Source organism: Furipterus horrens, unplaced genomic scaffold (assembly GCF_987537825.1).
Source record: "Furipterus horrens unplaced genomic scaffold, mFurHor1.1.pri manual_scaffold_2, whole genome shotgun sequence".
NCBI lineage: Eukaryota > Metazoa > Chordata > Mammalia > Chiroptera > Furipteridae > Furipterus > Furipterus horrens.
The window spans coordinates 170,973,306-170,994,924 of record NW_028327172.1 but is presented as its reverse complement, the minus strand read 5'-3'; the positions used below and the strand labels follow the sequence as shown (position 1 = coordinate 170,994,924).

The window sequence follows — 21,619 nt, the reverse complement described above, 5'->3', positions numbered from 1 at the left end:
TAACGAGGACTAATAAATATTTCCTGTCACTCCTTGCAAGCACCTCATCACTATGCAGAATAAGGACATGCTCTCAGTTGACACCCCATTCTTTCAAATTCTGTCTTTTAATTTTTCACACTTGAGCTATTTCTTTCTGAAACCTACTTTGTAAAACAAAAGCTGTTACACAGCCAACATTCCCTGTTTCTAATTCTAATTTACCAAATTTTGATCCTTATCAATGCTCAGTTAAACTGGAAGCCATTTCCATAATCGTCTTTCTGGGTTCCATTTTGATGTTGTTTTGCTTTGTTTTGTTTTTACAAAAGAGCAGTTAAGTAAGAAGTCACTTTCCACCTGATTTCTTAGTAGATTCAGAAGGTAGATTTAGGAGACCTTAATCCTACCTCTCTCCTACTATACTCATGAATATTGACCACCATCCTACCAACTACCAGCATCAGTGTTTACATATAATAATAGGTAATTTCAATGAGTGCTAACCCTATGATAGGCATTGTGGTAAGCACTTTCATTATTTTCCTATAAATTAGATGTTATTATTATCATCCCTGTTTTACTTAGAGGAAATTGAGATTAAATCACTTGTCTGAGGGTTCCCAAGCAGGCAGTCTAAATCCAGAATCCATTATCTTAATCACTGATGGAAATATTATGTAAGCATTTGTTTCCAACATAAAAATTCTGGACATTAAAGAGCACTACTTGGGGTGAAGAAGAAAGGAGCAAAAATAAAAAAGGAATAATAAGAAGAAAACAATAAAAAGTGAAAAGGTAGGAGCTATCTATATTCATCAGGTTCCATTTTCTACTCAAATATATTTTGCGTATTGACTCACTGTTCTTAGGCCCTATAGCGGACTACAATAAAAAGTAAGATAATTTATCTATTCACACAGATTTGAACATATGACTTACAAACAAAATTGATTAAATATGTTGCTGTTCACAGCTTCTTGAAAGGCTTAGTACAATCTTGGGAACAGGGTTGCTGTACACTGAATGTCAGACAGTAGCTCTTAGCCTTGCCTATCCTAGGTAGTAACACTGTGCTTTTTTTTTTTTTTTTAATTGGTGTACCATGTTTGATTTGTCCCTGATACCTCTGGAGTTTTCTGGAAAAATGGAGCAACATCAAGTTATTATAATACATTTTAAGCCTTTAAAACAAAAACGGTTAAATAATACAAAGTAGTTTCATCAGGTGTGAACTACCAGATCTAGAATTCCATGAGCCTAGGTGGAAGATAAAAATATTCAAGTTGTTAAGAGGTCAGAATGAAAAAATATCTGTAAGGAAAAGAGATCCAGGTCCCTGTGAACTATGAAAATGAGTAGGATTTGACTAGCCCCACTAAGAGGCAGCCATTCCCCCAAACTGTGACTCCTTCAGCAAAGGCAGGAAAGTGGGAACAAGCAAAAGCATGGAGAGTTTCCCAGCCTGGCTGGGGTGAGATGATTTGGCAAACCAGTGGGAGCTGAGGTTGACAAGACTGGGTATAGGTCTGTGGCAGGTCTTGTTCCAAAAGGCAACTGGAAGTCACTGAAAGATTCTGTACAAGGAAATGGCAGGATTAAGGCAAAGTTTGGGGAAGTTAAATCAAAAGCAGCAGTCTGATGGATGGCAAATAGGACAGAACAATAAATAATTTAGGCCTTTTTTCATAATTACTGGATTTCGAAGCCATAAATGCATAGAGTACTGCACAGAAGCAGAGACCATAGAAAGAAAGGTGTAGACGAAAGGCACTCCTGGGTCATGGCGGGTATGAATGCAGGGAGAGCGTTTGAACCCTAAAAACTTCAAAAATGTCTCTAAGTCTCAGTCTGGCCCTCACCTCCCCACCCCATCCCTCTCTCTCACACACATACAGCCTTCCAAAAGCTCCTACTGGGAACACCAGCACGGGGTGGGGGTGAGGGGAGACTGACTTTCATTCAAGTTAGGCCTGTCAACCAGGACAACTGAAACCACCCACAGCAATTCTGGCAGGTGAGCCCACAAAGCAGCCCATCTGGTCCACGCTCCCCACCTCCACCTGCAGGAGTCAGAGAGGAAGATGGAAAAGTTTGGGGAGTAGTCCCCGGCTAACCTGAGGTCATTTTTTCATTCCTCAACCACTCTCAGGTATTCAGACAGGGAAGATGACATCCGGACAGAGCCCTGGCCACTCCTCCCCTGGGGCTGATTATGAAACTCTGGACACTTTGTACCTCACCCCTATAGTAAGTCCTCAGGCGCGAGACTCCTCCCAAGACTAATAAAGGTCGCACCACGGTGCATTTGAGCTCCATTGCCTGACAGACCTGTATCAGAGGGACGTGGCCTACGGGTGGCTCCCTTGTTTCTCCACCGCGCTCCAGCCACAGCCCTGCCACCTCGCAGCTCCCGCGGGGCACGTGTGCTCGCTCCGCGCCGGCCGCCCTCCGTCGCCCGTCGTCCAGCCAGGGAGCCCGCGGGCTCCGCCAAGTCTCACCGCTGGGAGCAGGATGCAACCGCACTGCGCCTGCCGCGTCCGCGCGCTGCTGCTCGGCCTGGGTAAGTGCCCGCCAGCCGTGCCGCCCTAGAGGAGACTATTGCGGCCCGCTTTTCATTTGTCATTTGACAGTTGGGGAGTTTTCCACCAGCCTAAAGTGCACTCTTTAAAACGATGTCTCATGGATGTGTATGCGAGTCCGTCTTTCCCTCCAGCCCTGGTTGGAATAGGTTGGGATCCGGGAGGAGAGGAATCGGTGTTAAAACTGCTTTTTATTGATAAATTAACTTTTGGTATACATGTTATGCATGAATTAATATAGCTCCGTATTAAGCAAAATAAAAAGTCGTAAAGCTCTTTTTTTTTCTATGTAAATTTGCTGTTCTAGAAATACAAAGACCAGGATGCACTGTTGACATTTCGAGTCCTGTTGTTTCTTTTGGGGGGAAAGGCGTGGGTAGGGGGCAGGAGTAGAGACTAGACCCGCGCAGAGAAGACCGTTTGGAAAGGAATGCTTTTCCTCCTGCCCTGCCCTCAGTTTTCTAAATCAAGCCTGGTTAAGCTTGGGGTGGGGGGCGCTGGAGTGCGCTGTGGCAGGTTGGCTGTAACTCCAGACCGGACGTAATTAAAACGCCGTTCCTGCATACCTGAAACAGGAGGTACACGGTGAGCTCCGCGGCTGATCCAGCCTCACACGTGTGGATCGGGGTTTGTCCCTGAGCCCCCGCAGCGGGTGACTGGTCAGGCGCTTTTCATTGGCGCACATTACACAGCCTGTAATCGCCTGTCATCATCTTTTTTGAGAATATTTAGTGCTAGTAGACAGGGAAAAAAATCCTTATGTAACCTTCCTGGTTTTATATATAATTCCTTAAACTTCAAGAGGAATTTGGAGCTGTATATGAACACTTAAATACGGAAATAAAATTTCCCAGTCTCACATTCTTTCTGGACTTGCATGAGGCGAATTCCCCTAACTACCTACCTACCTGTGCAGGATATGACAGTTAAATTATTTCGACACGCCTGATCTCAGGGATTGAGAGAACTAATGAAATGCATACTATGCATAGTGGAACTTGTCTAAGTTCGGGAAGTTAAGTGGAAATTTGATCTCTAGTTTCTACCTAAATTTGCTAAGGACTTGATGAAGATTTTCAGTAAATAATATGGCTTTGCTATCTTTGTTTTGAAGTCTCTGTGGAAAGAATAACATCGGAAAGATGGCAGTCTTCCTATAGTTAGAAATTAACCTAGAGGTCAGAATGGCTTAGTGCTTCCCCCACCACAACCCCCGTAAGGTTGCATCTGAACAATGCAAGTGTCTGTTCTGGGATGCTCATTGAATATTCTAATTTGAGACAGCAAGAACGTATGAATACTACCCACCTAGTGTATGTTGTGTGTGTTTTTGTTGTTATGAAAGTGCTTAACTCCTTTATTGCATTACTTAATTATAGTTCACCTATTTCATCAGCTGCCAAGCCCTTTTCCAAATGAGCTAGGTCAGTTTCTGTTTTCCCAGTGTGTTTAGATATTTCTCTGCCACTAGGAAAGTTCCTGTTTGTAGTTCTGTTTCATATCTGTACACTCTATGTAAATATGCAAGTCCAATAGTTTTATTCTAAAGAACATGGAAAAAAGGTAAGGCTGTCTGCTATTTCTGAAATTGCTTCTTTCTCCCAAACAAAAGATTACCCAGAAATGCTTTTCCTAAATTACTATTCTCATTTATTTTAATTTCAAGAAACAGTTTATTATCGCCTCTTTGTGGAATTTATATGTCTTTATGACTGCGGAAAAAATAAAGACATCTTCAGTTCCATCCTTTGCCTCCAAAACATGTAGATTTAAATTGTTACACACTCAATCATTTGATTACTTTTAAATTTTATAAACATTTGATATTGATGTTCTTACTCTGTATATCAGGAAACTATAACCAAAGTTCTCATAGAAAAAAAGGACTAATCTAGGAAACTTCACACCTAAGTGTACCAGCACTTTTAGCTTACTGAATATAAGTAAAAGGTTTGAGATTCCTCAAACTAGATAATACATTTCTAAATAGTCAACAGTTTTAGACCTGAATTATCATTTCTAATCTTGTATTTGTACCACAGTGAAGAGGAGAATTTTTTATCTTGAGTTCAGCAATTAGTGCTTGGGAGCTCTCAATCTAAAATCAAACATTTGCATTGATACCCAATGGTCTTGTGAGCATGTTCCTGAATGACATCTCCAACACAATTTATCCTTGCACAATGACAGACAATTGAGCAGAATATAAACATTTTTCCTTGAAAATATGAGAAGCTCAGATCCCAATGAGACATTGACTTGCCTCAGATCTTTTCTGTTGACCTGAGAGTTTACAAGCTGCCTGAACGTTAGCACACCTGAGGTGACACATGATAGGCAGAAAAAAATGATGACAGGCCTCTCCTGTCTGGTTTTGACCTAGGTACCCTAGCTGTCTTCCATATCATCTTGTCATAGGAGCAACTTGGGTAATTGAGGTGTGCCATTCTGCACTGGGGTCCAAATGCAGGAGTTGGGAAGGGAACTAACAATTACCAAATGCTTAATGTGAGCCAACCATGTTGTGTGTTAGGTGCTTTACACATATCATATAATGTACTTCTTAAAATAACTGTGTAAGATAGGTATGCTTAGCTCAGTTTGACAAATGAAGGAACTAAGGCACAGTGAAGAAATGAGTAAATGGCAAGAGTAAATGTCTTCTGTCCACTTTTGCCCAGGAATCTCCCATTTCCTGCTAAATTTTCACTCAAAAGATACAAATGCCATGTAAGAAATCCTGTTCAAAGAGACTATGAATTAAGGTGTGGTTTCCTCGCCTGTATGTAAGTCTTTATTCTGAATAGAGACCTATGCAAATTGTCTATTTAATATGGTTGTAACTTCTGCTGGGAACATTCCTTCAGAAGACAATGGGAAGACTACCCAAAGCTGTAATAGGAGAGATCCTTAGGGAGGAGCACCCTGGCAGCCATCATCTTGGTATGGCAATTCTGGAAGCTTTGAAAAAAATGAAGTAATGTGACAGACTCAGTGTCCTCTGGCAATGCGTTATGTAAGACTGGGTGTCTAGTTACAGGGCAAATAAAGGCTCAGTGACATTCTAGGTTAAATTAATGACTTAATTAACTATGATACACAAAATGATTTGATAATTGTCCAGAAAAAAAAAATGTTAACTCTTAATTTCTTAGAACAAAAATCCTGAATTTTAAATGTGAGACATGAAAGTGAGTTAAATATAAATCCTCTCAAAAATCCTCCATATGAGGGAAAAAGCCTCAGTCTCATATATATGTATATGTATATGCATATGTCTGTGTATATGGTTATATACACACACATTTATATATGCCAGACTTTATAGTTTTGAATCAAGAGACATAGATAGTGTTATAGGTTTCACAGTCCAGTCCTTTTATTTGATACTTTCAGAAAGATTTTTTCCTTTGTGAACCTCAGTTTTCTCATCTGTAAAATAGAGTTTAATACATTGGATGATATTAGAAAATAATAAAAATCACTTTTAAAATTAGAGGTATTATTATCATCATCATCAACAAGTGTTTCTAACAAGATACCTCATTTGATCCTTACAATAACTCCCTTTTAACCAAGAAAGGTATTATTATTCCCATTTTACAAAGAAACAGACTTAAAAAGAAGTGTTACCCCATGTGGAAGACTTTATATTTGAATGTAAGGACCCTCTGCTGTGGACACCCCCAACTCACTCTTTAAGACTGTTTTCTGATAAACCCCTCCACCTTTCTTCTCCCACCACTCAAAGATAAATGTGCATACTTAACTGGCAGGGACAATACCATGATTACAAAGGTGGTTTTCCCAGGGCGAGGCTTAGCCACTGCACTCTAGATGTGCTGACCCGTGCGATTGCCCCGAACGTGAGAAACTCGACTGTCAGGTTGCCTTTGCTCTGAGAAGTCACCCAGTGAACAATCCAGGATTTTACATCAGGTTTATTGAAGAAAGGGAAAGGAATTACAGGTAAAAACAAGAAACTCCCCGTCCAACTCAAAGGGCCCATAGAAACAAGAGAAAGGCGAAAGGGAAAAGGGGAGAGAGGAAAGGTCGTAAAGGGAAAAACAGGAAAAGGTGAAGGGGGAAAGCAAAAGAGAGAAAGCTGTACAAGGATCCTTTCTCTAAGTGTTTGCAGGCGTCGTCTTTACCTCTTTCCGAACATACGTTTCAGTTAGGGTGAGTTTTACCCAACACCACATTCAACAGGTTATTTACATCTCCCTGTTTCCCCCACTCAATATGTCATGTTAGTCCATCAACACAACACTTCTTCTCAGAATAAGCAAAGTCCTTTTTTTATTTTTTATGGGAGAAGCCGGGACTAAGTTAATTTGCATATAGTTCATTTGCATATGTCAAAAGTCCAGGCCTGCGGTCCAGCCGCCTCCATGTTTTGACAATGAAAGAATGGAAAGTATAGGCAGCACAGATGCCCCAAAGGAACTGGGCTGGAAGGAGGAGCCTTTGGGACAGGACAAGCCACCATGCGTGGAGCTTGCACAGCCGCAGTGGAAGCCGCGGTAGAAGCGACACTCCCTGCCTCCACTCATGCCAACTGGACAGTCATGTTCTGACATCGACTACATAATTTGCGGTGGGGGGGGGACTGTGTTCTTACTCTCCCCTGGTTAAAATAATAAATAAATAAATAAATAAATAAATAAATAAATAAATAAATAAATACGCAGCCTCTCCTCCCCACCCCCCTGGCACCTCTCCTATTTCTGTGGTTCTGCACTTCTCAAGTCACACTGTGTGTTTCCAGCCCTGTCTCTCCTTACTGGTGCTGTACTCATCTTTTTTCATTGTGGTAGACTAATATTAAATACTCAGTACATGTTAGTTGGATAATGATTAGATCGATACTTTTATTAGAGTTCTCACCACTATGTTTTTGACTTATCCAGCTGTTCTTTGAAAATGTGCTTGAGAAGCTAAATATTTTGAGACTTGAGCAACAGTTTTTGAAAATTCAGTTTTGTCATTTCTGATAAAACCTAATAATTATTCTTCCTTCTCCCATTTCTATCTCTTAATATAGTCTGTATTCACTAGTGTTATGCCTAACAAAATTTAAGCATATTTTAAATTATCTAAATTGTGTGTGTATATATGTGTGAGGGAGAGAGAGAGAGGAGAGATTGAGCAGTGAGATGGCTGAATGATGGATAATCAGTAAAAGAAAGAAAAGTATTGTTTTAGAAATGGAAGGAACCTTAGAGTAATCTAATCTAAATTCCATTTTCCTCTCTAATCTACTCCATTCCTAAAGCTCTGTTTCCAGAGATAAGAAAACTCAGCTGCAGGAAAATAAAATTAGTATCTGAACTAGAACTGGACTCCGTAGCTCAAGGGTCTAACGTGGGGTTTTTCAGCCTTGGTTGGATTTGCATCGTGGACTGGATAATTCCTATAAATTGCTGGATGTTTAGCAGCAATCCCTGGCTTCTACCCACTAGATGTCAGTGACACCCTGCCCCCTCTAGTTGTGACAACCAAAAATGCCTCCAGATATTGCCAAATGTCCTAGGCTGACAAAATTACTCTGGGTTGAGAACCACTAGTCTAATGGATTTTGCTTTGTTATCACACATTGGCACTCATAATTCACAGTTTGAATAATCAATGCTTAGATTACCAAGACAAAATTAATATTAATGGTAAGGCAGATGCAAATATAAAACCAATTCTAGTGTTTAAAAATCAACTAAGCAATTTTTTATTGCTGATTTTAGCACCATTTTCCCTGAACAATGATGAATCTTATATGTGATGGAGTCACTCATACTTTCTTCTTTAATCATTGTCTTGCTGACTACCCCATGCTTACTTTTATACTTCTGATCTCTTGGCTCCCATAACACTGAAATTCCTTTTCTTCCCAATTTTATTGGACATTTTGATTTACTCCTTATCACCTATTTCCCAAAGTTCTATTATTTTTCCATTCCATACTATTTCCCTTGAGACTTTCTAATGGCTCTTATGCCTTTAAAGGTCGTATTTTTCCATATGACTTTCAAACTCCATTCTTATAACATAATTAATATAAAATAAATAGGTGATATATAAACTACAAGCTCTAATTCTGTCACTCATGTTTTCCATTCATGTCTACCTGCAGCAAGTGCCACCACAAACCTGCTGACCTGCCTGTTTTTTGGTCTTTTAATGCCACCACCCTCCTTTGTATTTTCTATCCAGAAACTTGGCATCATCTATGGATTTTCTCCTTTCTTTTCCATCACCAGGAGTCCGGTCCCATTAACCCTATTTAGGACAGGAGCTATATCTTTTACATCAACTTTCCTTTCAGCGTCTTTTTCAGTATCTTACGTACAGGAAAAACCTCAATAAACATTTATTAATCAAGTATAATTTGAGACATGTAGTTACTAAAAATAAGTACACATAGACTAAGATGCTTGCTTCCTTCTTTTTTATTCATTGGGTGTAACTAAGTTCTTCCCACCTTAGCATTATACTAGAGATGCATATGTGCTTCTCACTGAAGTTGAGGTCTCCAATTTAACCAAAAATATATATTCACAAAATAAGAATTTTTAGCACCTTCAAATGTGCTAGGTTCATTATGCAGATTTGCTGAATGAAGAGTAATTAGGTTTTAGACTTTTAAAATTACCTTCATGTACTCATTTATCCCCTCTTTTCATTGCTTACTGATTAAAACTCTCTTCTTTTGCACATTCGTTTTTGGCAATGAGCCTTTATAAACAGTGCATGAGATGATAGTCAATATGTTTCTAAAAATGCCATTACATATTCAAAGCTTCAGGCCACAATATGACCATAATGAAAAGAAGGCAAAGGGCAAACACACATAATCCAGACTGTTGCCCTTTTAGATGTTTCTTTTGAAACAATACTGTAATAGTAATTTAAATTTCTGAATTGGATCTATAGGGATAGGTGTGAGAAGCAAGATGGAAAGGAATAAATGCAAAAAAGGTAAAAAGACCCTCCCATATAACATTATCTTGAAGAAGAAAAATATTTCCAATAAAACATTTGAAATAATACTCTAGAAATGAATTTTTGGCTTTTAGGGGTTCCAAGTCCTGTGTTAGGAGCCCTAAGTCACTGAATTCCAAATACTAAGATTAATAAAATGGTACACTTTACACGGGATTTGATATGCATTCTCCTGCATTATGAGCACATTATGAACAAGATACATCTTTAAATCTTTTTTAGGATAAATTAAATGATACCCTTATATTTTGACAGACTGACTCTTGATTTGAGTAGCTTTAAGTACAGTATTGTAAGATGACTAAAATATAAGCACCTTTAAGTATGATTTAGAAATTACTACAAAAATTAGAGAGTATAATGCTTATGAACAGTAAAACATGGCTTATTAAATCTTTTCTTGCCCCTTGACGATGAGGATCAATGGCTGTCTTTTAATGTCAAAATTAAAAGCAATACTTATTTATAACCATTATTATATCAACCTATGGTTTCATCCTGTTTTATCTCAAATAGTTATAACTAGTTTTTACATTTAACTTTTTAATGAAGTTTAGGTAAATGGTTAACATTGAAAAACTGTAAGAAAAGAATGATAGTAACAAAGGCAAGGTTATTTATAAATATATGAAAAGGAAGGTGTTACTAGAAAGTATTAAAAGTAGTTTTTACGTTATGTAATGTGATACAGATTTTAGTTATTTTAACCACGGCACAGCAAGGCCATATCTAATAGTGGAATTAATTTAAAACAAAAGGCATCTGGAAGCGGTGAAGGCATGTTCACACTTCAAAGCATACAAGACCTAACCTGTTTACTATTCTATAGACAAATGCTAAAATTACAGACTGCTGTGGAAGAGTCAGAAAACTAACAGTCCATGAGTAGACTCTCATGTGACCACAGCAAAAGTGTGAACAAAGCGGATTTTGCTACCTGTTTGGGCTGGGCAAATACTATGATTTATTATGAGTTTGCTGTTCTGTTCGAAGCATTATAAAAGGTAAAATTAGGAAAATAATTTGCATTCCTTTCATTCTGTAACCTATGTCATTTTACTTTGGGCCACTTTTATGTGCTTGAAAGTTTTTCAGGAGAACCATTTTTATCCCTGAAAATTGCGATTGATTTTGCTGACTTGGTTTGGTAGCCAGTGCCCACGTCCCTGCCTTCCTTTAGATGAACCCCTCAGTGTGGCCAAAAAAAGCAAGATCAAAAGAAAGCAGTTGCAATAGAAGGACATTTCTTTGACATTTGGCATTCCTCCTACTATTGGGTAAGCACTTCTTAGTGCCTCAGGGCCCACGACATTTAGTGCAACCCCCATTCAGGTGCTAGCACTCAACCTGTCCCACGCGTGCGGTCCCCAATATTGTGTAAGGGTGTAGGCCCGGCCCTGACTCACAGGTTAGAGGTGCTTTGTATCCTGTGAGTCACAGGCACCACTTCCTGCTGGCACATTTGAGATTTCACTGAAACACAGTCTCTGAAAGGTGAAGGTGGAGAGATGAATAGGTGAACTTTCAGAATCCTAAAACCCATTTGCAAATTTGACAGAAAAAAATGGTCTTTAAAGGAATTTTGATTTTTATAGCAGTATTGAAATAGAAACTTTGATTGCCAATTTTGAGTTTATAAATCATTTACCCCATATCACCTTGCACAGAATTCCTCATATCTTATTTACCAATATAAGCTTGCCACTAGATCCATTTTATGACACACCGACGCTATCCAAAATTGTTAGTATCACAGTGAATTGTTTTCATAGCAGGACCCATGGTCAAGGACCAAAACTCAACTATGATATTTGCAGTTGAATCTTAGAGAGATTATTATGTTCAAATAACACTAAAGTCATGAAAAACCAAAAGACTAAAGAAAGATATGGATATGACTTTAGCATCTATGCCTTCCCTGTATAACTTTAAACCAACAAGTAGTTGTCCTGGTTGTTGTGGCTCAGTGGATTGAGTGCCAGCCTGTGAACTGAAATGTTGCTGGTTCGTTTCCCGGTCAGGGCACATGCCTGGGTTGTGGGCCAGGTCCCCAGTTGGTGGCATATGAGAGGCAACCAATTGGTGTTTCTCTCACACAAGGATGTTTGTTTCCCTCCTCTCCCCTCTCTCTAAAAATAAATAAATAAGCTCTTTAAAAATAAAATAACAAGTAGTGATACTCAAGGGTGACAGTGTAGTAGATATCAGAATCTTCCATGGTGGAGTTTTTCAATCTTTTGATCACCCCCACTTCCTCCTCTACCCCAGTTTTCAAGGGCCTAGGGCAGAGGTGAGGTAGAGGGAAGCTTGAGAACCACTGTTTTAAAGCAGTAGAGCTGTGTAAATGAACACATGATTTAGAACCAATTTTGCTCTCTTATTGGTTACATACATCCCTGATGGAACTGCAGTCTAAACACATTCTTCTGAGAATAGCATTTAAAGTTATTTACAATTTCATGTGTAAAATACCCGGATGTTGGATTAATGCAGTGAGTCTCACAGAAACCATCCTGAGTGATGGACTATGTCCAAGGGAGTGTCACAGGTTAGGAGAGCCCAGTTTTTGTGGCGACACGCCCTGCACTGAACATTCTTTAATTCACAAAGACAAACATTTCACCTGTGGCCTGACCAACTGGAACAAAGTTTCCAACAATGGAAAAACTAACTACTAAAATCCTTAAAAAACAAAAACAAAACAAAACAAAAGAGTGAGAAGCAACACCCCCAAACAATTAGCTGGATTCTAAAATAGTTGCAAGTTGCAGTTGGAAGGAATTCCAAAGAGGAGAGACTAGTTTCTGATTTCTGCAAAAGATAAAGAAATGAGCTTCTGATGTGTGTTTGCACAATGGACCTGGCTGGCCCTTTCTTGGTGGAAGAATTGGTCATGTTGCCTCCGAAGAACCCTTCAGTTGAAGAAGCATGGAGGAATAGGAGGGTCAAGGATGTAAAAACACACATCTAGAACTCCAGTTTGCATCAAGCAAACTTGTATAAGTTAAAGGGTTTCATTCTTCAGTCATTGAAGTGCACAGCAAAATTATATCGAGAAGTAGAAAGATATTGACTTGGATGAGAATATAGCTCATTCTCCATGAAAAACTATGTGAACAAAGTAAGCTTTTTTCATCACTGTTCAACTGACCATGAAATCCAAACTTTAGCCAATTTTCTTACTTAAGAAAGGTGATATTTTTTCCTGTAAGAGTAATTGAAACAGCATTTATATCATTGTAGATATATGGAAGGGGGAGGAGATAGTTTTAAACTTTTCAGAAAGTACTTTCAAATCACTGAAAGTTATGAGATGATGTCCAAAGATACATTTCTAATTCTTCTATGGTCACTGGATAATTGGACTTATACAGGACATTTAGGCCTTGTTTGAGGCTAATAATTATCTCACAGGAGTCAAGTTTGAAACATAAAATTACAAACTATGATGCTGATGCAAAAAAAAAAAATGCAACTTGTTAACAGATTCATGCCTCCCCAAGAAAAAAATATAAAATAAAGTCTTTTAAAACAGGGTTAAATCATCGTTTAAAATACCCAGTTACAGAGATTGTAATCTTGTTACTGACCAGTAGAGGGCACTACCCATATATACTGCTAACACCAGAGGCTCGGTGAAGAACATGGATGGGAATCTCTGGTATGTTAGGCATTACAGAAAAATATTTTATTGCATTCTTCCAAAAACTCTAAGGGAGGGAAATATATCACATGGCTCAAGTTTTCTTCCAGAATTGACTTTTATTCGTACTTTGTTGCCTCTTTTGGGGGTTAAATAATCTGCTTCAATTACGTTTACACTTGTTTGTTCCATATGTTGTCTATTATACTCTAGTGTTTCCAAAGTTTGTAATGTGGTCCATTGAAACAATACTATGTACCCTTAAGAAAGTTACTTAAACTCTTTATGTTTCAGTTTTCTCATATGTTTAGTATTTTCATCAAAGAGTCAATAAAATGGTTAAGTGAAATAATATAAACAAGGAGGATAGAACCATGCCTGCATATAACACATGTTCAAGAAATATTAATGGCTGCCAATGTTACCCCCATTTATATTTATATAACAATTACTCATACAGGTGGAAAAGAGTGGTTGAAGTACAAATACTTGATTCTTAAACATCTGAGACTAAACTCTCTCTAGTAAATATCTGTGCAATTAAACACACCCTTCTTATGCTTTTTACGCAATTCAGAAGCTACTTGAGTCATTCCGGTGCCTGTTTTCCAATATTTGTCTTTTCATTAGGGACACGTGGTGTTCAAATGCTTCCTGGGCTGATAGAAACTGCATTCCAGTGTGGTTCATCTAGCATGTGTGTTCATTCCCGTAACTAGATATGTTCTGACTTTGCTTAGGTTACATTTTATCATGCAAAGAGTAATTTAGGCACTTAAATCAACAATAAGTATATCTTAGGTTGAGAGTCCTGTATAGTTGGTACCATAAGTAGAACCTAATTCTTATTTGAAGCCTTTCGTGTGTGTGTCTCTGATAGGTTCTACCTTAGAGCATTGCTTCAAGCATAACATGGAATAAAACATTGGAAATCCTACAATTTTCCAATTTCTAAGCATCTTAGAAAATCCAACTTCAAAATCAGGTCTTTGAAAATGTTCCTGTGAAACATTTAAAGCAGATTAAATCTGTAATTAACTGTGAATGTAATGCCAAGACTTTTACCCTTGGTTATGAGAGCTGGGGTTCATTTTCAATTATATACCTTTTTCCTGAATTATATTCTGTTATAGTTTCAATAGATCAAATTCTTTAATTAATTATAAAAACTACAAATACTGCAGTTATGTGAAAATCTGACCAAGCTTTCTTCCCTTGAAGCATTAATTATATATTTGATTTTTTTCGTCAGTAGGTTTTCATCTTCTACAAATAGTTCTCAGTACAACCGTGATTCCTTCATGTATCCCAGGAGAGTCTGAAGACAACTGTACAGCCTTAGGTAAGCCCAACTTTGTCAACAGTGCTTCAAAGGCTGACACATTTTTAACAGAAATGTAAACTCAAGGACTTACATATATGACAGCTACTGTGTTAACAAAAGAATTTTTTAACCCCTTTATGAACTAGAAATTTGGAAAACTTATCTAAGGAATTGATTGGGGGTAGTCCCTTTAGTTATGTGCAGAAATTTGATCTTAAAGAGGTAAGGAACAAGAAAATCAGATCCCCTGTGGCCATTCTCCAGAGCTTTGCTGTGCAACCATTGTTTAAGCCTGGATCCCAGGTAAGATAGGAAAATAGAGACTTTGTATGCAGTAGATAATCAATGTGTTTTTGTTTTCTTTTTGTAAGAGGAACAAGTGATGTCCTGTCTTTTTAGCTTCAGCATTCATTCAGAAACATTTATGGAGCACTTACTGCGTGCCAGACATGACATTTAAGCATAGGGATACAAAGATAAGTGAAGCAGAATCTTTTCCCCTCAAGGACCCCAGAGCACTCTGAATCTGGTTCTGCTTTGTATTTAGTCAAAAGTCACTGCATCATTGAGTCAAGGGTTATCCTGAGCTATTGAGTCATGGATTATTTATGCTGAGGAACCAAGATATTTCCCACAACAACTTCCCCTTCTCTCTTGTCTTCCTTCATCACTGGGCTCTCTGGAGGTTTGGTCTCCCTCTCCCTTTTTTTTTTGTTTTTTCTTTTTTGAACAAAAGCATTGCAATCAAGATTCTATTTTTAAAAATTATTTCATAAGCATTCTTCACATTTTAGTAACTAAAACATTCTACCAAAACATTCTAACGTGAATTTTACATGTAAATTGCAACACTATGTCTAACAGTGCTCTTGTTTTCATTGTTGTAGTTGCCTAACAGAGGCATTTGTAACTCAAGGTTTATCTAGTTCATGTTCAGGCCTTATTGTTAGAGATGTTGGGAGGCTTTGACTGATGTCTTTGATGACCTCAAAAATTCTGGAAAGTACACCAAAACAAGCCTTACTAGCTTAAAAAACAAGATAGAATTGAGTTCTTTTAAATTAATTACTATAGTCAGCTTACAATTATTTTTGGAATAATGAATTTCGGAGCTATTTTGAAATTTAAAAATTTAGACAAACTTTGGTTAAGTGAATAACTGTGAAGGGTAATGTGGCTTTGCACGCGTGCGCATGCGTGTGTGTATCCTAAACTTACTTTTTCTATCTTTAAATGTTATCTTTTGAGAATTAAGTCCCCAGGTTTGTCTGGCTGGGCACTTTCCTTTGAGCTTCAGGGTTTGTTTATTGTTGAAGGAGTATGATAACTAGATTAACTTTCTACTCCTGAAAATTCTTCTCTACTGATCAGTACATGACCTGCTTTGTTACCATAGATCAGTGGTTACTATTATAAGAGGATGCTTAATGTTTCAAAGAAGGCAGCAGAATATATTAAACTTTCCATTTTCTTCACAGTTCAGAAAGAAAACAATCCACGTGTGGCTCAGGTGTCAATAACAAAGTGTAGCTCTGACATGAATGGCTACTGTTTGCATGGACAGTGCATCTACCTGGTGGACATGAGTGAAAAATACTGCAGGTAATATCCCCAAACACACAAACAAAACACAAAGTATTTAAAATTTTTTATTTTTGAAGTTACTGTATATTTCCACAGGGAGCAGTTTATATGTACTATTAAAAACTTTATTAAGTGAGTTATTTTTAAATTACGGAGCAAATAGTAGTTATCAAATTGCACAGGTACTTCAGGAGTATAGATTGAGGAGCACTTCAGGTGCTTTTAATCTTTTCACTGAACGTATCAACCAGTGTTTTAGGAATTGATTCCACTGATGCAGACAAAAAGCACTTCAAACTTAAAAACGTTATGAAACACTATTCTAGATTGGCAGTCACCTGGCAGCTGAACCAGACTGTCATTTTCATACAACTTAGCTTGAGAGCTCTGTGGAGCTTTTTTTTATTGATGTTGGTCTAGTTCTAGGTCAGTCTTTGAATTCGTTTTTCAATTTTTGGCAAACCTCGTTGATTTCTTGAATTGTAGTGTGAGATCAGTTCTTACAAAACTAAATCATAACCATGTTGTTAAAAAAATAATTGATCTTTCTCTTGCATTTTCCTTTAGGTGTGAAGTGGGTTACGCTGGTGTCCGATGTGAGCACTTCTTTTTAACTGTCCAACAACCCTTGAGCAAAGAATATGTGGCTCTGACTGTGATTCTTACTATCTTTGCTCTTCTTTTAGTCATTGGATCCATATACTACTTCTGGAGATGGTAAGCCAGTGTCTTTTTACATTCGGCTTTTATAAATTATTTTTATACAATATAGACTTTCAAACTGGTTAACACTATGAACGAACTATCTTTTAAAGGGATAAGGCAGACTCTGCACTGATGGTGTTTATACAGAACTTTCAGTGGCAGAACATCTGGATTTGATTCTATTATTAGCTCTGCTACTTATTACCTATGTGACCTTATGCAAGTCAAACTTGGGAGTATCAGTTCTTTATAAAATACAGATAGAAATCTTTATCCTGCATTAATTACAGAACTGCTCTCAGTATTAAATATGATCATGCATGTGAAAGTAAGCCATCAGCCATGATGTCAGTGTTATACTTAGTCACTTACATTTAATTTATTTGGTCAAACTTTTGTGTGTCATAAAACACAGCCTTTTAAATTAAATAACCCCAGAAACCTAAGATCTTGAAATGTAAGGTAGACTAATAGAAATGAGTTTTAAGACAATTTTAAAAGCTTACTTTAAAAAAATAGTTCATGTCAGCCTCCCAAAACAATCACACTCCATCCTCATGCACAGTGCCATAGTGCTGGGTAAGGACAAAAATGTGGGAACAGTGTGGATTGGTTAATAGCAGCTGCTTTTAAAATGTCTCCATGAAATTCTTCTTATTTTAGAACTGTTAAATTGTTCAGTGTACGTTTGAATGAACTTTTTTTTTCCTGAAACAGTGCATTTCTTCTGAAGATCTGAAAGTGTGCTATTTTCACAAGATTACATTTATTTTGCCAATGTTTCATTTTAAGTATTTATTGAATAATAATGCCTTCCTAATTAATTATGATTACAGAACTGAATATGATTAAATCAGGAATACACTAGAAATTCTTCGACTATAGTTCTTTCCTTTAGAAAGATGGGAAAAATGAGGTCTGGACTAGTAAACTGTCAAGCCTGTCATGACAAGTGGCAGAACTGAGTCTAAACAAAGGTCTTTAAATTGTATTTTTCCACTAAGCATAGACTACATGCCTCATTCCAAAATGGGTAGAAAATGAACTCAAAATATTAGGAAGATACCTTGAATAACTGAATGAATGAATGATTCTGAATCATGATGATAAATTTATGAATCCTAGTTGGGAGCTCTTGGCTAGGTTGTATAACTTATTTGTACTTCATTTTCTTCATCTGTAAAATGAAGATGATAATGGTAAATGTGAGGATAAAATAAATACCAAATGTATAGTACTTGGCCATTATCAGTCACCTAATTAGTGGCTGACAAATACTAGTTACTTTAATTTTTATTGGTGATAGCATTATATCATGGTGATTGGTGGAATGTACTGATATAGTACACTATTCAAAATACTCATTTGTTAGTAGGTAAGTAAGAAAGAAGGAAACAAAGGAAAGAGAGAGAGAGAGAGAGAGAGAGAGAGAGAGAGAGAGAGAGAGAAGGAAAGAAAGGGAAAGAAAAGAACCAAACCAGGCTTAAATGTGGTCCCAAGCTCCTGGAATCTTATAATTTTCATAATAATGTTAAGGCCTCTGAGGACTCCTTTTATTGTGTTTCACCATTTCCTCCTGAAATTATTTGACCAGAGACTGCTACTCCTTCCTCCCTCCTTATGTCTCCGTGTCCAACCTTAATCTCCTTTGTCATTCTGGAAACACTCTGCTGTTGCACCTTTTGAGTCCATATGCTTGTTCCTTTTGCTAATATATTTTGTTATTATTACTCTTAAATACAGTGCTAACATTTTAATTTCTGAATATTTTTAGGTACAGAAATCGAAAAAGTGAAAAATCAAGAAAGGAATATGAAAGAGTGACCTCAGGGGATCTGGCGTTGCCACAAGTCTGAAAGATACCATCAAACTCATGAGCCGGGATGTGCAGCGTGCCTGAAGATGTTAATATTCCTATTCTATTAATAATATTTACGTAGGGACATGTGCTGTAGACAATGGTATATTTTTAATATACTTAGAAACATTTTTATCTTTGTCTTATTTTTGACATATTCTTTGTATAACATGTACAAAGAAATATAGAAAGGAAATTGATATATTTTTTCCAAGGGTAAATACTTTATTGAAAGCTCTAGAGCTTATTTGCCTGCTGCAAATAAGTTGATCAGGAAGTATCAGAAAATGAAAGATTTCTGTAAGCCTAAATACATGGTCAAATCAATTTAATAAATATATTTTTCTACTCCTTAAAGCAATAATAATTGATTTGACTATACTGTAATCTGATGTATATTGTGTAAAGACAGAAATGTAGTTATTTTTTACATAAAATATTTTAAAGTTAAAAAATGCAGTAAGTAGCTTTTTGTAGAATTTAAAATTATATATTTAAAATTATATCCTGATGCTGGATATGGGGAAAATAAGAAAAATAAGTGACAGTGTATTTTACAAAATGAACAAATTTATTTAAAAGCTTTTACAATTTAGACTTAATCATTCATCCTTCCTGTGGAGACTGAGATGGAACCAGGCCCTATTTTTTGTCTTTTGTTTATTTTTTGGAAGAGACTAAGGTTTCTTCTGTGCTCAGAGCCTATGGTCTCAGTGAGTTAATAAGGGTACTTGGGGCAACTACATAGGAGCCACAGCTGTCATCACCTTTAAATCTCATGGAAGACTGTCTCATTGAATGCTAGACCTTTGAGTAGAGTCTCTCAGGATTACACACCTGGTCAGGGAGGGTCTATTCTTTTTTCACTTTTTATCCTGACATATGCTAGGGCAACCAAGAGAAAATGGCCATGCTCTGAAGTGCCAGGTGCCAGGACTTACTTCCTTCAGAATCCCTGCATTATATAGCCTGGTGAATTCACATGATTCTTAACTGAAGTTCTGAATATATATATATATATACACATATATATATATATATATTCACTTGCAAAAACACACGTATACATGAACTCAGTCATCCAGATTTAGTCATTTGTTGCTTTATCAAAAATACATAGGACTTAATAATAAGAGAAAGAGAAATAAAATAAAATTTAGTGAGATCAGAAAGAATATTTCTGTTTCTCATTTACTATAGCTTAAGTGAAAGGTACTGTATAAGAACTCATTTTAAATCCTGTACATACTAATTGATCCTATAAACAATATCTGCCTATTTTAAGTGATTTCGATTGCTTCAAAGAGTATATGTTGACTAACCAAGGAATAAGTTTCAATTTATTTATTTTACTGAAAAAATGGAGTTATATTGGCTTATCTTAACTATCTAAACTCATATTACATATCTAATTATAAGTAGTTTGGGGTGTTTCTGATCTGTATTTAAGAATGCTTACAAGCCCTGAGTAGTGAGTGTGGCTCAGTCAGGCATCGTCCTGCAAAACAAAGGTTTGATTCCCAATCAGGGCACATGCTTAGGTTGTGGGTTCAGTCCCCAGTTGGGAAGCATACAAGAAGCAACAGATCAATGTTTCCCTTTCACATCGATGTTTCTCTCCCTTTCTTTCTCCCTCCCTTCCCCTCTCTCTAAAAATAAATAAATAAGATCTTTAAAGAAAATTTTAAAAAGAATGCCTAAAAAGCCAACCCCTATAATTTAAGTGTTTATTTAGAAATATATACTAAATAACAAAAAGGTATGGCCCAGACTGCTGTTTGGGGATGAAGAATAAGTAAAAAATAATTTCTTAATGAAGATAGTACTAAGCAAAATGTTTTTTAAAAATGATTGCTCTCATTTCAGGTTTCCTACAGGCAATGGAAGGATTTTTCTCACACTTAGTCTGCTTCCCCATTTTACAGATTTCTCACTATATTTCTAAAGTAGACTATTCAGAGCCAACATATTGAGAACAAATACAAATCCAATGCAGAATTTATGGCTTCCCACCAAGGCCACACAATAGCTCATGACACACTCAGTAACCAAGGACACTAAGTTCTATGATTGGTACAAAAAGCTTAACCCAAAATTAATATTTATGTAATATATTGAACACTTATAATACAATAGAACATTACTGTTCTAGACAATTTTTGCTTTCATTTTTCTGCCAAATGTCAAAGCAATAGGGGAAATGGTGCACTGATATGACTATGTCTAACTCAGATTTTTATTTTTGCATTCTTGGGAAGAAAACTAAAATCAATTGTCATCAGATAACATATTTTCATGCAACAAATGCATGATATTAGCTTCTAATTTATATTAATTTCAATAATGCAGTTTGTAAAAACTTTCATCTGATCCATTTTGTCACTTGTTGCAATATCTATTCTGAAGACTTGGGGGAAAAGGCATTAATTTGCTGCCCAGTATTTTCAGGTCTTTTCCTACTCTTATTCATATGGGAGAAAGGGGAGAAACAACTTGTATAAACAGTGTTCTGGAATACTTTTTTCCTCCTTTATTTTTTTTTTTGTATTTTTCCATTACCATTTATCCCCCTTATACCTTCTTCCATCTCCAACCACCTCCCCCTCCCACTCCCGTGATCTCCATTATTGTCCATGCTCATGAGTCTTTTTTCTTTTTCACTTGATCCCTCCACCCTCCAACCTCCTCCCTCCATAGCTGAAATACTTTTTAATATTTTAACTAATGAACAATTTTATCTAAAACATGTTATTCAAATTAGAATGGTGTTAAATATATTGTTCTCTTCGCTTTTTATTTTTGTTGTTGTTGTTGTTGTTAATTGCACTTTTAAAGTTTGAAGAGCCATTTTGGTATACAATTTATATAGAAGATGCTACAGAACATAAAGTTGTATTGCCTGCTAATTAAAGTAACTTATGTGATAATGAATTTTATCAGAGTACTGA

At 36.8% G+C, this 21,619-nt stretch overlaps 1 protein-coding gene across 1 annotated transcript; it reads left to right on the top strand.

Annotated features, from left to right (window-relative positions):
• Window positions 1-2,235: 2,235 nt before the first annotated feature.
• Window positions 2,236-19,676, top strand: EREG (epiregulin). The gene is made up of 5 exons (XM_090266754.1): window positions 2,236-2,542; window positions 14,456-14,542; window positions 16,003-16,126; window positions 16,676-16,825; window positions 18,588-19,676. The coding sequence occupies exons 1-5, from the start codon at window positions 2,494-2,496 to the stop codon at window positions 18,667-18,669; spliced, it is 492 nt and encodes a 163-aa protein (XP_090122880.1). The 5' UTR covers window positions 2,236-2,493; the 3' UTR covers window positions 18,670-19,676.
• The last annotated feature ends 1,943 nt before the right edge of the window (window positions 19,677-21,619 follow it).